Source organism: Cupressus sempervirens, chromosome 5 (genome assembly GCF_028749045.1).
Source record: "Cupressus sempervirens isolate cs-2001-9-10 chromosome 5, ASM2874904v1, whole genome shotgun sequence".
In the NCBI taxonomy this organism is placed as follows: Eukaryota; Viridiplantae; Streptophyta; class Pinopsida; order Cupressales; family Cupressaceae; genus Cupressus; species Cupressus sempervirens.
Window position 1 is genome coordinate 938,285,909 of NC_143122.1, and position 13,618 is coordinate 938,299,526.

General features: G+C 35.3%; 1 protein-coding gene across 1 annotated transcript; it reads right to left on the reverse strand.

Annotated features, from left to right (window-relative positions):
• Positions 1-782: 782 nt before the first annotated feature.
• On the reverse strand, positions 783-2,850 carry LOC149559041 (L-type lectin-domain containing receptor kinase IX.1-like). Its single transcript, XM_089831221.1, has 2 exons — positions 2,311-2,850; positions 783-2,177 (listed from the first exon to the last, which is right to left on the reverse strand). Exons 1-2 carry the CDS (start codon positions 2,848-2,850, stop codon positions 783-785), a joined length of 1,935 nt encoding a protein of 644 aa, XP_089687347.1.
• Between the last annotated feature and the right edge of the window lie 10,768 nt (positions 2,851-13,618).

A 13,618-nucleotide genomic window follows, 5' to 3' on the forward strand; every position in this document is an offset into this window, starting at 1 on the left:
TTTAATATACTCATACATTTTTAGAAATAAGATTTAAAAATGAATATTGAATAAATAAATATATTGTTAATTTTTTTATTAAAGTATTAAACATTTATTTATCATAGATTTAAAATCATGGAGTAAGAAATAGGGGACTTTATCCTCAATATGAATATCTAACAATAACAGTCAAAAAGAGATCATAAACTAAAATATATTTCTTAAGTGGAGCTAAATATGTTTGATAATTTTTATACATTGTCCTCTTTCTATCTAGAAAAGAGTTGTTATCATGCTTTTGATGAATTACAATTTGACGAGTCAATTATTAACTCATTATTACTTATATCTAATTGTTTTTTTTGTTTTTTTTCTGAATTGTAAGTTTGTTAATTTTCTAGCTTCTTTCCTAAGGTTTACATTGCCTAGGTTATTGAAAATGAAGGATAATGAATAAAACAATTGAAATGTGAACTCACTGTAGTAAACTAGTTAGAAATCTATGGAAATATCTAGTCAAATCTCTTTACTCATTTAGATTAACCCAAATGACTCATGTCTATGTAAATAACGTGATCCGATTAGAGATTTGGTATTTTGTAGAGAGAAGCCAATTACGCATCTCACACAAAACTCTAAATAAAAATACAATTAAACATGAGTATGCATTTTGTGATACTTAGTTCAAAAAAGATTACAAACTTTTAAAATGAAATAAAAATTTGCAACCTTAAAACTTACATGGCCATTGATGGTCCTTATTACCCATCTCTCTCTTTTTTAAGAACATCTTTCTAGTTTCATGGAATTGGTATTTTACCATACATTGGAAATGATGGTAGTTCAAGAGGACCCACAGTGCCACCGTACATGGTTACTGGATAAATAAGTGGAACATGAGATACCTCTGCTTCTAATCTCAAAATGTGCATCACTTTTCTCATGCTCGGTCTCGCTTTCGGATGCGGATGAGAACACAACAATCCCAATAGAAGCACCCTCTCGATTTCATTTGCATCAAAATTCCCATTCAATCTCTTATCTGCAGCTGTCAAAAGTTTTCTCTGAGAATGAAGATCCCAAACCCATTCCACCAGTCTCCATCCATGGTCTTCTAAGTCGGAGTCAACCACTCGCCTCCCACAAGCAATTTCCAAACACACTGCTCCAAAGCTGAACACATCCCATTCAATGCTGGGCTTGCGCGACACCACACATTCAGGTGCGATATATCCAACCGTCCCAGCTATAACAGTCGATGCACCATTCCCAAAATTACCTGCAATCAGTCTTGCCAGCCCAAAATCTCCAATCTTTGCTCTGTAGTCAGAATCCAACATTATATTGCTGGACTTGACGTCCCTGTGCACAACACGCTCTTTGCACTCCTCGTGAAGATAAACCAGCGCTGCAGCTATGTCGCAAACAATAACATACCTTCGACTCCAATCCAAACAACTACCGGAGAAAATGTACTTGTCCAGACTTCCGTTTGGCAGGAATTCGTAGATGAGAAACAACTCACCCTTTCGATGGCAGTGGGACCAACCCAAGAGCTGCACAAGATTACGGTGTCTCAGCTTACTGATAATGGTGACCTCTGAGATGTATTCCTTTTTGCCTTGTTTGGAGCGTTGGGAGATCCTCTTCACGGCCACAGCCTCTTTTGAGCCAGGCAACACTCCTCTGTAAACATCGCCGAAGCCTCCCCCTCCGAGCTTGAGCTCATGGCTGAAATTATGAGTTGCAGCGCTGAGCTCAGCATGAGAGAACTTGCGCGGTCCTTCAGCAAACCGTTTGTCCATCTCAACGTCCTCCTCCTTCACGTGACACCTTTTATATCTCCAATAACACAACCCCGCTAAGAGCGCAAGTCCAATAAGGGAGGCGACGACCCATACCAAAACATGATTGTTCTTCGTGGGAATCGGCAAATGGTGAGAATTGAAATCCCAATTGTAAACATTATGCTGCTCCGCTGAATGTGCAGTGGAGGCCGAAATGCCGACCATGATTTTCTGGGGAAGAAACTTTGTGAGATCAATGTCATACGATAAAATTGGGGTTTCTGGTTTTTGTCTGTTGGTCGTAAGAAACACGTGAAGCCTCTTTGCTATGCCGTCGTAATGCACCCATGCCTCCAGAATGCGTCTGCTACGAATATCTATTCCCCATCCAGCTACGGATACGTTTGCCTGAGTAATAAGATAATTACAGCGGAAACACATACGTTAGAATGAAATGATCATCGAAAAGGAAACTAAAAAACGTAATATCACAAGGCAAAAGCGATTTGGAATGAAAACAAACTGAATTGAGTAAATGTACCTTTGAAACAATGCTGTTTACATTAATTCCCACGTGGTTGTCATCTGGGTCGAACGGATCATTTTGGAAAGTGTCGAACTCCACGGCAACAATTTGATTGGAAGAGTTACCATCTGTGATGTGATTAAAGAGACCGAGCCATTGCCCTGTACAGTTTACTGGCGGCTCAGAGTCGAAAGGGGCGAGGAAGAAGGCGAGCCCATCGCCGTATTGGTGTGACAAATAATCGCTTTTAAGAACTTGAAATTTAAAATAAGAAGTAAAATTGGCAAGAAAAGAAGAGTTGTCCCAGAGATGAATTGGTTGGTTGTATGTCATCCTGGAAAAAGTGGCCCGTGATTCGTTTCCAGTTGAGAATTGCACGAAACTCCCGTTGGCGATGGGAAGGGGGAATGGTACGAAGCTGGCGACACCTTGCAGGCTGAAATCCGTTTCAGGACTCAGAAATGTGAAGGTGAGGTTTTGTGCTTCTGCTTGAATGACAACACCAACAAACGCAAAACAAGTGAATACCAAGAGCAGAGATGAGATGTTCGCCATGTGGGCAATCTAATCATTTTCTTCTGTTATTGCAGTACATCGTCTGTCTTAAGTTATATAGACTCTCGCTTGTATCCGTGAACTGATTCCATTGACATGCAAATGACACAAAACCTCAATTATCGACGGTTTAATTAAGGCTCGTTTAAAATTAAAGTTTCTTGAACAAATCGAGCGGTTGAATACTCCGTCCGCTCAATCCGTAATTGCTTAGTTATGTCCCAAATTTCTGTATTATGTTACACGACGTCAAATTCCTCTTCCTACTCAAGTCCGCCTTGCTGTTTGTCTCTGAAGTTTTGCGACCTCCCCAAGCATCTTTTTATTACGAGAGGGGCCAACTGATTGAATTAAAGAAATATTAATATATTGTATGTTATGTCACGGTGTTTTAAAAGGTACCAGCTATGTACATCAAAAATCAAAAAAAAATTCTTCAAATCTCGGAAAACACGGTATTTTTTTTTCTATTTTTTTACTATTTTCTATTACAAAACATTCTAATCATGAAGAACAATGCTGAAAATTTCAGTGAAATATATAAATAATACAAACTTAGTGTGACTTTCAATTTATAAATAATGTAATTCTTAAATTTACATTCTTTTCACACATCATATTTCCTTTATCTCTAAAATATAACACAATTTAAATCATAATTAAAAGCTTACAAATACAAAATCTTTTGTTCATATATAATAAAATAAAATGATAATTAAAAGGTTACAATTTACAAAATTAGAATAAAACCAAAATATGTACTAAAGATAAAACAAAAGGAAAAATAACTAAAATTCCAATCTTTTAATGTTCTTTGATATGTGCTTGACTCTTAAAATTAAGACTTGGTGTATATCACATATTTGAAATATCGATGCATAAATATGATGTTTTACAAATGTCCACTATACATAGAAAATGTTGGTCATGTTTTCACTTTGTGCCTATCTGAATATATATAAAAGTGAATGTTCTAGTTTTCTTTGCAAAATTAGGGTTTGGTGTTCTTAATTTTCTTAACCCTACAAATACCCTAATTTTGTTTCATCAGAAATGTGTTGCCCTAGAAAAACTTTTGGGTTAGGTTCCTCTTCATTTTATTTTTGAGCTGGAAAAATCTTTTTAAAATATTCCTTTCTATTTCCAAGAACCTTTTAAATGGTTATTCACATTGTCTCCTAAAGTTCCTGAAATGATCTTTAACCATCAGATCTCCCTAAGATCAATGGCGGTTGCTATGTCAGCATAAGAAACAACTTGCCTTTTACCGCTAACGACATGGCAACCAAAGAACAGTTACAAGCAGGACCCAGTTGGTAAGTAAACATGGTTTCAAGATGAGTTAACTGCACCATCAAATCTCCCCGAGATCGGCGATGGTTGCTTTGTTGTTATGGAAATTTGCATGAACTTTACTGCTAGCGACATGGAAACTGCCCTCAAAAAGAAAATATGGTGGGACCAAACTTAAAGGCGATGCTGAGAATTTACATGCCATTAATAGCTTCACCAACATGTCAACTTGTCAAAAAATTTAGTTGCCACTAAGGATGCGCACTAACAGAAAGGTATTGTTGATCCGCGCCATCAAATCTCTCCAAGATTGATGGTGATCGCATTGTCACTATGAAAACTTGCCTGAAATTTACTGCTTGCAATATGGCGACTAAAGGAAAGTTATGTGGGCCCACCACAGTTACAATGAAATAATCATAAATTTTTAACTGTCCAATCAAGGCATCATCAACAATGGTCACTATGTCACCATGAGAAGTTGCTCGATGTTTACCCTTAGCGACATAGTGAGAATGTGACATGTGTCCAAAGGCACAAGTGGGTTTGGTGTAACTTGCCAGTAGTGAAACGAAAGACTTGTGTGGAAAGATTTAAGTGGTTTGACTGTCAACTTGGAGGGTTGATGTTGAGTCATCAAAGATTTTGTTCCTCAATCATCAGATTTTTCAAAAATCGATAGCTTGTTTTTAAAACTAGAAGGTGGTGCCACTCTATTTTTCTGTACGATCCTCGTGCAAAGTAAAAACCAGGGATATATTGTAGAACTCAAATATTTTCTTTGTGCAAACATATTTCTGATTTTCCAAGAGCAAGAACCTATTGAAGAAGCTTTTCCTGCCTGATAGAATTGTGAAAGAAATTTTTGTATCAGCGACTTACTGCAAGTTTCAAAGAAGAAATAGAAGAAGCAAGTAAGTATCTTAGCCCATATATCACTCAGAGAATTCTAGTTTTTTTGCATTACTATCATCAAATATGCCTCCAAAGAAGGATTTTTCTGGAAAAGTAGAATATGCCAGTAGGAATATACATGATGACTTTCTAGAACAATTAACTAAGTCTAAGTGAGTCAACTCAGATAAAAAGTTAATTCTTGTGAATCCTAGGCTCAAGATTGCAGATGGTTTATATGATAAAGGGAATTGGATTAGGGATGTTACTACTTCTAAAACAAGGCTCCAACTTTTTAAGAAATGGTTTCCAAAAAGGAAGTTGTTTTCCCCTATGGAAATATTTGGAATTTTGATTTGGGTAAATTAGTGGTCCTTGGCATTTTCATGGATTGAGACCTTCTTACAGCCATAGCCCAAAATTATGAACCAGTAGCTAGGGTGGTGAGGAGAGTAGACGGGGAATGTCTGATAAGAATTAATGCTAAAGAAATTTGAGAGGTTTTTGGGTTGAAGCCACTCATAGATTACCATAAGATCATTGACTTTCAAGGTTTGGAAAAGGAGTATCTATCTGAAAAGCATCAAGTTAGGCAAGATGCATTAAGAGGGCACCTGACCACAATTGGAAATTTGACCTTTGTTATAGCATCAACCAAGGAGCCTTTCAAGAAGCAATTTTTCAATACTAGGGCCATAGACATTTACATGACTTTATGTAGGGTTTTTGGTGAGGATGAACAAAATTCTATGCCCATAATGTTCATGTACATAACGACACACATTTCTTCTTTTGGTGTGGATATCATCTTTAATTTTGCATCTTATTTAGCAAAGGAAATTCATGTAGGATTGGGTGGGATTGCAAAGAGCAAAGTTGAGAAAATATTTGGCCATTATTTATTGTTAATGCATATGTTCTTATTTAAAGGGGTTAGTTACTTTGAAAAAGAGATGGTTATAAACAAAGAAAATGAGGGAGAAGCTCTACCAGTCCAGTTTTGAAGTGTAGATATGACCTGGGATGTAGAGGAGGCTAGCTTTGTTAGATTTGATAGATACTTCACATCCAGGTTGAGAAACCTCATATTAAGGGACAATCCTAGAATTCCCAAGGCACTGCTAGATTTTATCAGGCCTATGGACAACCCTTCTAGTTTGAAGGTATCCCACATTTGGAAAGATATTATACCCCACCCTTTATCTACAATTTTTAGAGTATATGGTTTCCAAGGGATTCCCCATATACTTTCTTACGAAGTGCCTCTAAAGGTAGGGATAGCTGAAATGCTATGGCAGATAGGTGGATTGGAGGAAGCACAATTGACTGGTAGGTCTAGGGGCTCAATTTTCCCATCTTGTATTGTTTTTGACCAATTCATAATCACTAAGGGTGGTTGGTTGTTCCTATATAAATTTTTGAACTAGTATAAAATGGCTGTCTCCCATGCCTGTTTTAATGATAGTGAGGGATTTTTTGATATTTTCAGATGGAGGAATAAGACTGGTGCTGAGGATCATCAACCCTACTTCCATAAGGACATAATAAGGAATGAATTCTCTCTCCAAGAGCAAGAGATTAAAAAGGAGAAGTGGAGAGTTTACTCTAGGGTTTTAGAATTCATTAATTATTTTGATAAGGATTATAAGCCTCTAGAAGATGCCAAGATAGAGGCAGATAAATTAAATAAATTGATGATCACTTTTCCAAAGATCATGGAGGCTATGAATGAGAAGAAATTTTTTTTATTAATTCTTATCTTGATAAGGCTTGAGAGGTCAATAGAAGGTTTTCTTTCACCCCTGCAGTTGGATTAGGGAAATTAGTTATTCAAAGAAGACTTGGCTACAATATAATTCATAGTAGAAGGCCTACAGTCCATAAAGGAGAACAAATAATTGGCTCAACTAGTGCTATTCTAGAGGAGAGGCCTAATGAGCTCATGCCCAAGAGGTAGAAGGTAGAAGAAAAACAAGTGCCTCAAATAGAGGAGTATTCACGCACTCAGTCCCCATTACACATAGGAGATGAACAACTCACTAAGGAGCAGATGGAATAGTTGGGGTCCCAAGGGGGAGTTTTCATTACTGCATCAGAGTTGGAAGAGGGAAATCCTCAAGAACCTCCTATGCCAAGCCTTGAGTTGACTATTGTTGATTACAAAGGAAGGGAGTTGGACCCTATTGTAGAATAGGCTAGCCATTAATTTATTTCTGATGATAATTTTGTTAAGACTAGAGCCTTTTATTAGTTTTCCTGGAGGAAAAATATTGGACTTTTTGAAGAGAGATGTAATAAAATGAAAACAGGGAATCCTGAGATGGAGGAGGTAGATCTACAGAACCAAATAAAGGATGAAATGATGCAAGAGTTTAAAAGCTTGAGCCCTGAAGAAGGAAGGAAAATGATAAAATCATCTAGGGTTCTGTTGCTACCGAATTGGGATATTGCTAATGCAATGGTTTTTAATTATGTCACCAAAAAATTAAATGCAGATGAGAAGGTGAAGAAAGAGATGAAAGGTGCCAAGTTCAGTGAGGATCATGTTGCATTGGTAATCTGGTCAATGAGAAAAGGATCCAGAACTAGCTCTCTTCCTAGCCTGATGATACCAGCCTGATAGGAAATTTAATTGTAACATAGAGACTTGAAGAAACTACAAGTGAAGAAGCCACAGAGCTAGGTGTTGGATTAGCCAATTTCACCCAAGCCAAAACTCAAAGGGATAAAAGAGAAAGATAGAATTACAGGATAAGTATGAAAAAAAATTAGCTACCTATAATAGAGAGGTTCAAAAGAGAACTGAACTTGAAAATAAGTTGATGCAACACCAAGGGAAATATAATAGGCCTAGGATCACTTATCCTTATCTACTAGTGGAGCCTCTTAAATCCACTCCTCTTATTGAAATTTTGGATACACCAAAGAGACCTCAGTATTACACTATAGAGGAATTTGAGAAGAAAAGAGTAAACTGTGGGCGTTGCATGTAGAGTTAGATATCCAATATGAGGATAGGTTAAGGAAAGCCAACATGTATTTAGTTAATAAGATTTATTGGCCAACATTTTACGAGCAATTAGAAAAGGTAATAAATATATGGGAGGATCTGAAAGCAAGTGATGATGCTCTAAACCCAATTATCAATAAGTGGAACAAGAGGGACAAGGATGTCACTCTTTTGTGATTTTCAGTTATTACTATGTCTTGTGAACATATAGAAGAGACTTATGAATTGACTAATGATATCTCCAATTTTGATGATAAGAGAACTGTATTGCAGAGGAGAATCATTAATTATCTTGAAAAATATAAGAGTAAAAGTTTTAGACTCTTCCCCCATGCCCTAGATAAAAAGAATAAGTTGAAGAATAAAGAGGAATGGGCCTAGGAACTAAATGACCTATTATGTATTTAGATGAATAGAGTCATAAATGAAAAGGGAAATGCATGGTGGGCAGCTACAACTAAAGAAGTTGTAAAAGTGTGATTATTTTATGATTCTTTGAGGGAAGATTATTTTGAAATTGACATAATTGGAGAATACGTAATCAAAAAACAACATGATATTCTAAATTTTAATTGGCTAGATGACACATGTTTTGACAAGTGGATGGAAGATTTTGTTTATGCAAAACAATTGGAATATGGTGAAATTGATGATGAAGATATGGAACAAGATGAAGTGCAAACAATTGACACATCAATAAAAGCAGAAGAGGACAGAGGTAAGAAACAAATTGCAATTACAAGCATAGAGGCCCAAATAGATGACTTCACAAAAGGACAACCAATGGTGACTATCAATCTGTTAGTGCAATATGACATGAATGGAGAACCTCAGGTTTAGCTCAGTTTTCAAGTACCAAGACAAGGCCCATCACATGCAGGACCAATGATCACACATTTTGAGGAAGAACAACAATAAAAAAGCTAATCATAAAATCCTTAGCAATGAAAGGTGCAAAAGAAGTGGTCCCACAAGAGAATATTCATGATGAAAGACATTCTGTTGTGCCAATTTTTTTCTTTTGTGATAGTAACATTGTAATTATCTTTATGTCTTTAGGACAGCTGTCAATATTCTCTATGCATGAAGTTTTTTGTATCTCACACTATATAAGTGAGATTCCAAGGCTAGAGAAGGGGTCCAATTTACTGTATAACTTTTAGTTCTGCTAGTCTATTTTGGTCCAGTGTCCTTGATGTCAACTCTTTAATGTATTTTCTTTGCAATTCTAAGAATACATTAATTTTTCAATATCATGGTGTCTTATTTTGAGTTGTTTTGAGTATTATCCAATGTTACATAATTTTCAAAGAAAATTAATACAAAGATGAACTATCCCCATATCTTTTCTCTCTGAATCTTGTCTCCATTTTTATGGTCTTTTTATTTTTAGATTGTATGAGCAAACCTTGTTTAGTTTAATACAACTAGGATAAGTTGTATGTTAATTCGTTATTGCTTTTGATTCAATGAATTGAGTAAGTGTTTCAATGAATGTGATCGGATTTCCAGGCAATAACAAGGATTTATGTAAGAATGAGTTTTAGGAAGAATTTCTGATGATATTGATTGTAATACAATCAATTAGGTCAAGAAATTAGATAGAATCTGAATCCCAATGGATGAGGCAATGATCAATTATTTCATTTAGCATATGAAAAGATCATAGATAGATGTCAAGCACACATCTAAAAAAATCAATATTAATTTTACTTTAAATGTATGAAGAATGCCATAGCCAGTCAGTACTTGTTTACATTTAACCTTTGAGACTTAGCTGCTATTTCCCAAAATTATTTGTAGATCTGAGAAGAATTGTGACCAATCTACTGTAAGGGATGAATATTATTATAAAATTTCATGGAAAGAATGAAATGTGAATGTAGTATCAAATTGTGAATCTTTTTTCCCTTGGGTGCACCCGCCTTGGTTTTGCAGAGCCAAAAGAGTACAAAATCTTTTATAATTTTTGTTAAAGTTGGGTCTAGATCTGAAGATTATCTAGCTGTTTATGGGAAGTAGCTAATCCTTAGGTTATTTTGATCTTAATTATCTTGGTATCAGGTATCCTTATTACTTTGTAGTGTAAAAACACCAACAGAACAAAAGACATAATTTAAATGAAATAAAATTAATAGCCTAAAAACATACACTATGATGGCCTGAATTTTCACTAAGCTTAAAAATTTTGAATTATTATAAAAATCAGGAAGAAAACATATCCTCATGTTTTGGGTTTCTTAAAGTTCTATCATTTCTCATGAAAAAATCCTAAATTGTTTTTCATACCTTATAGTTTTAACAACTCATTCATGAGTTGGTATGCAAATAATAAATAGGGATACGATAAAAATTTGGTTATAAGGTTTAATTTTCCATATCCCTAAGTTCTTTGTTTTATTTTGTATGTTATAAAGTTGTGGTCCTAAGTTCTTTAAGTTGCGAAGTCGTGAAAATGTTTTGATTGTTTTATCTCTCTATTATGTTGTTTAATTGTTTTGAGGATCATGGATTTGTGAAGCAGTCAGTGACAAGGTTATCGCGACATCATGGACAACATAGCTAATCAAAGTTAAGGTTGAAAAGTGGAGATAAGCTTAGATTTTTGGGGTCGCGGCTTGTGGTTTGCTTAGTACTTTTTAAGTTGTGAAGCTACGAATTATAACTATGGTTACCAAAACTTAAGTTATCACTACATCTTTTATGGTTAAAAATAACATGAGGTTAGGGTGGAGAAGTGGAGATAACTGATGATCACAACATCACAAGGTTAAATCATGAGTTAATTTGTATGGATGCAAAGTTGTGAAAAGGATGACAGTTAGATCTGAAGTAGTGTCCATAGCATCACGAGGTTAAAAGATGTCATGTTGCTAACCTTTGTGAAATGGTGAAATGGTTAAAGATAAAGTTTTTGCAGCATCGCGAGTATGGAGGTTGTTAAGTCATAAACCATGAAGATTTAGCAATGAGGGCCAAAAGATAGGTGTTGCTACTTTGCAAGGTTAAAAGGTATGTTAAGAAAATAAGCTACGATGAGGAGATATAAGAATTCTCACGGTCATGGTAAGATTTTAAGGTAGAGATGTTGCGATAAAGGGTTGAGTAACTGCATGATATAGATCATTGCATCATTGGGGTTAGTGAGACAAATAGTTTAACTGCTGCAAGATACTTTAATGGAGCAATAATACTTGTTTTAATAGTTAATGCTACGTCTTTGCTATGTTAAATGATAAGCTCTTAACTGTTGTGATGTTGTGGAGAAGGTTAAGGGAAGGTTTTGTTGCTTCATGGGTCTATATGGTGAACAAGAAGACATCATGGCAACATAGAGATTAGTGCATACTGCAACATTGCAAGGTTAAGTTGGTAGTTAAAAAAATTGAGTGGTGAAGCTATGAAATGGTTACAATAACCATTTTTGCACAGTCATTTCCAAAAGCGAAAAGAGTCATGAAGCCACCAAGAAGTGGAGAAAAGAAGTTAATTTCTACATCTCCAGTTTAAATTTTAAAGGTAAAAAACAAAGATTAAAGTGCATATCCAAGCTAGAAATAGATGATGAGTTGGAAGTACAAACAACGTAAATTTTGAAGACATGGCAACTTTTGAAGTACTAGAAAGATTTCATGCATGTCATTTTAATCCCATTAATGTCATGCTTTGATTTGCAGAAAAGGATACAAAGTAAAAAGAGCCTGAATTTTGTTACTAGTTGCATAGTGTTTAAAATTTCATAGCAAAGTTGAAGTTGCAGAGTGAATTCTAGTAGACAGAGTTCAGTAGTGTTGTGATAATTTGAAGCAATGGTGCAATAGGAGGGAGAGTTAATTGCACAAGCTCAAGTTGAAGAAGCTTCAATGAGTTCTTCAAAAGGGAAAAGCCCTAGCCCTTTTGCTGAAGAATGGCTGCATTTCTTACTAGGATCATCAAACCTTCAAATTGCAAATGATCATGCTTTCAGGGATCCATACAATTTATGCAGAGATGCAAAGGTGCTGAATAGAAATGGGCATGAATTATTTTGGTACTTTTACAAGAACAAGCTAGAAAAGGTTCCTATATCTAACCCTTGGAATAGGAATCTAGGCAAATTGATAGTGCCTAAGGTCTTTATTGATATTGATTTGATGAAGGAATTGATTAAATCATACAATCCTATCAACAAATCATTCCATAAGAAGGACAAAAGTATACTCTACTCGTTGGATAAGGAATCTTTTATTGAAACTTTCAACTTAGGGGAACCTATATCATTGCCAATTGACTTGAAGAAATTGGATGAGAATTTCAATAACCATAAGAATTTCTACACTAGTAGGACCATGCTAAGACACATTCCAAAGTCGAGAAAGGAACAAGCAGATATACCAAAGAAACTAGGAGATTATGTGCCTCTAGGACATTTCCAAAGATATCTTTAGAGCACATTTTTAGGTTTGAATAAGGTCTTAGGTTCATATGGGACTATGAATGCTACTAGTGAACTCTATATCATGGCATTGAATATTAAGGACCCACACACCAATGTTGGGTATGACTTTGTCCCATACATAATCAATTGCATTCATGCTAAGATTATTGCAACCTAGGAGGGAAGATTGGAGAATTTCAAATTTCATTATTACTCCCTATTGATGCATTTGATTTTGTACAAGAATGTTGGATACATTGATCAAAGCTTCATTGAAAGCATAGAAGAATTCGGAGAAAATCTGCCTGTGTAGCAATGGACAAGGGTATGGCAACGATTCTACCCTTATTCAAATGCTATTTCATTTTATAATGATTTTTTCTACCCTATTTTAAATATGTTGGGAGCTATAGTAGAAAGGGTTTCTAGAAATGTTAGGAAATTGATAAAGCCTCTAGATGCTTTGATGAAGGAAAATAGTTAGGGAATGATTGTGGAAGCATCTTTCTATTTGAAGATTACACAATCATTAGGGTTTTTAGGTGCCCTCAAACACCACATCTTCTCCCTAAGTTTTTCCCAAAGAGGTTAGGAGTTGTAGAATTCTTCTGGCAACTAATTTCAACAAATAGGGAATATTTGGGTTGAATTGTCAGAAAGGGGACATTCTTATGTAGATGCTCTAAGATTTGGTATTTCAACATTGGTAAAAATGCAATTGAAGAAACTAATGCATTTCTTATAGATTACAAATTGACTACTTCCCCTATATGAATATATGATCCATGCAATGTTGTTAGGAATGTTTTAAAGGAAATGAGGGGTTACAACTTGCCTGCAACCAAATATTTATGGAAAGAGGATGTAATTGCAAATTACCTAGATGACAATATATGTAGAGAAGGGATGATAAATTGGAGAGATATAATGAGTTTTGAAGAAGAAATGAAGAAAATTGACCCATATTTTAAGGGATTTTTATCATGAAGAGGGCTGTTGGCAAAGGTTTAATAAGTATATTAATAATTTTGATCAGATTTTAGCTCAAGTTCCAAAAGAGATAAAAAAATAGAGTCAATCTTGAATCTCCTAAATGAGATATGGTAGTAGAGGTGAGTGATGATGAAGAACAACCAGAATGCTTAGCATGGGCT

What these genes read in the sequence shown, in the direction of transcription:
- LOC149559041 (XM_089831221.1), bottom strand. Translation starts at nt 2,850, where the DNA reads ATGGCGAACATCTCATCTCTGCTCTTGGTATTCACTTGTTTTGCGTTT. An exon ending in TAAACAGCATTGTTTCAAAG is followed by an intron (nt 2,178 to 2,310) that starts GTACATTTACTC and finishes CTTATTACTCAG; the next exon opens with GCAAACGTATCCGTAGCTGG.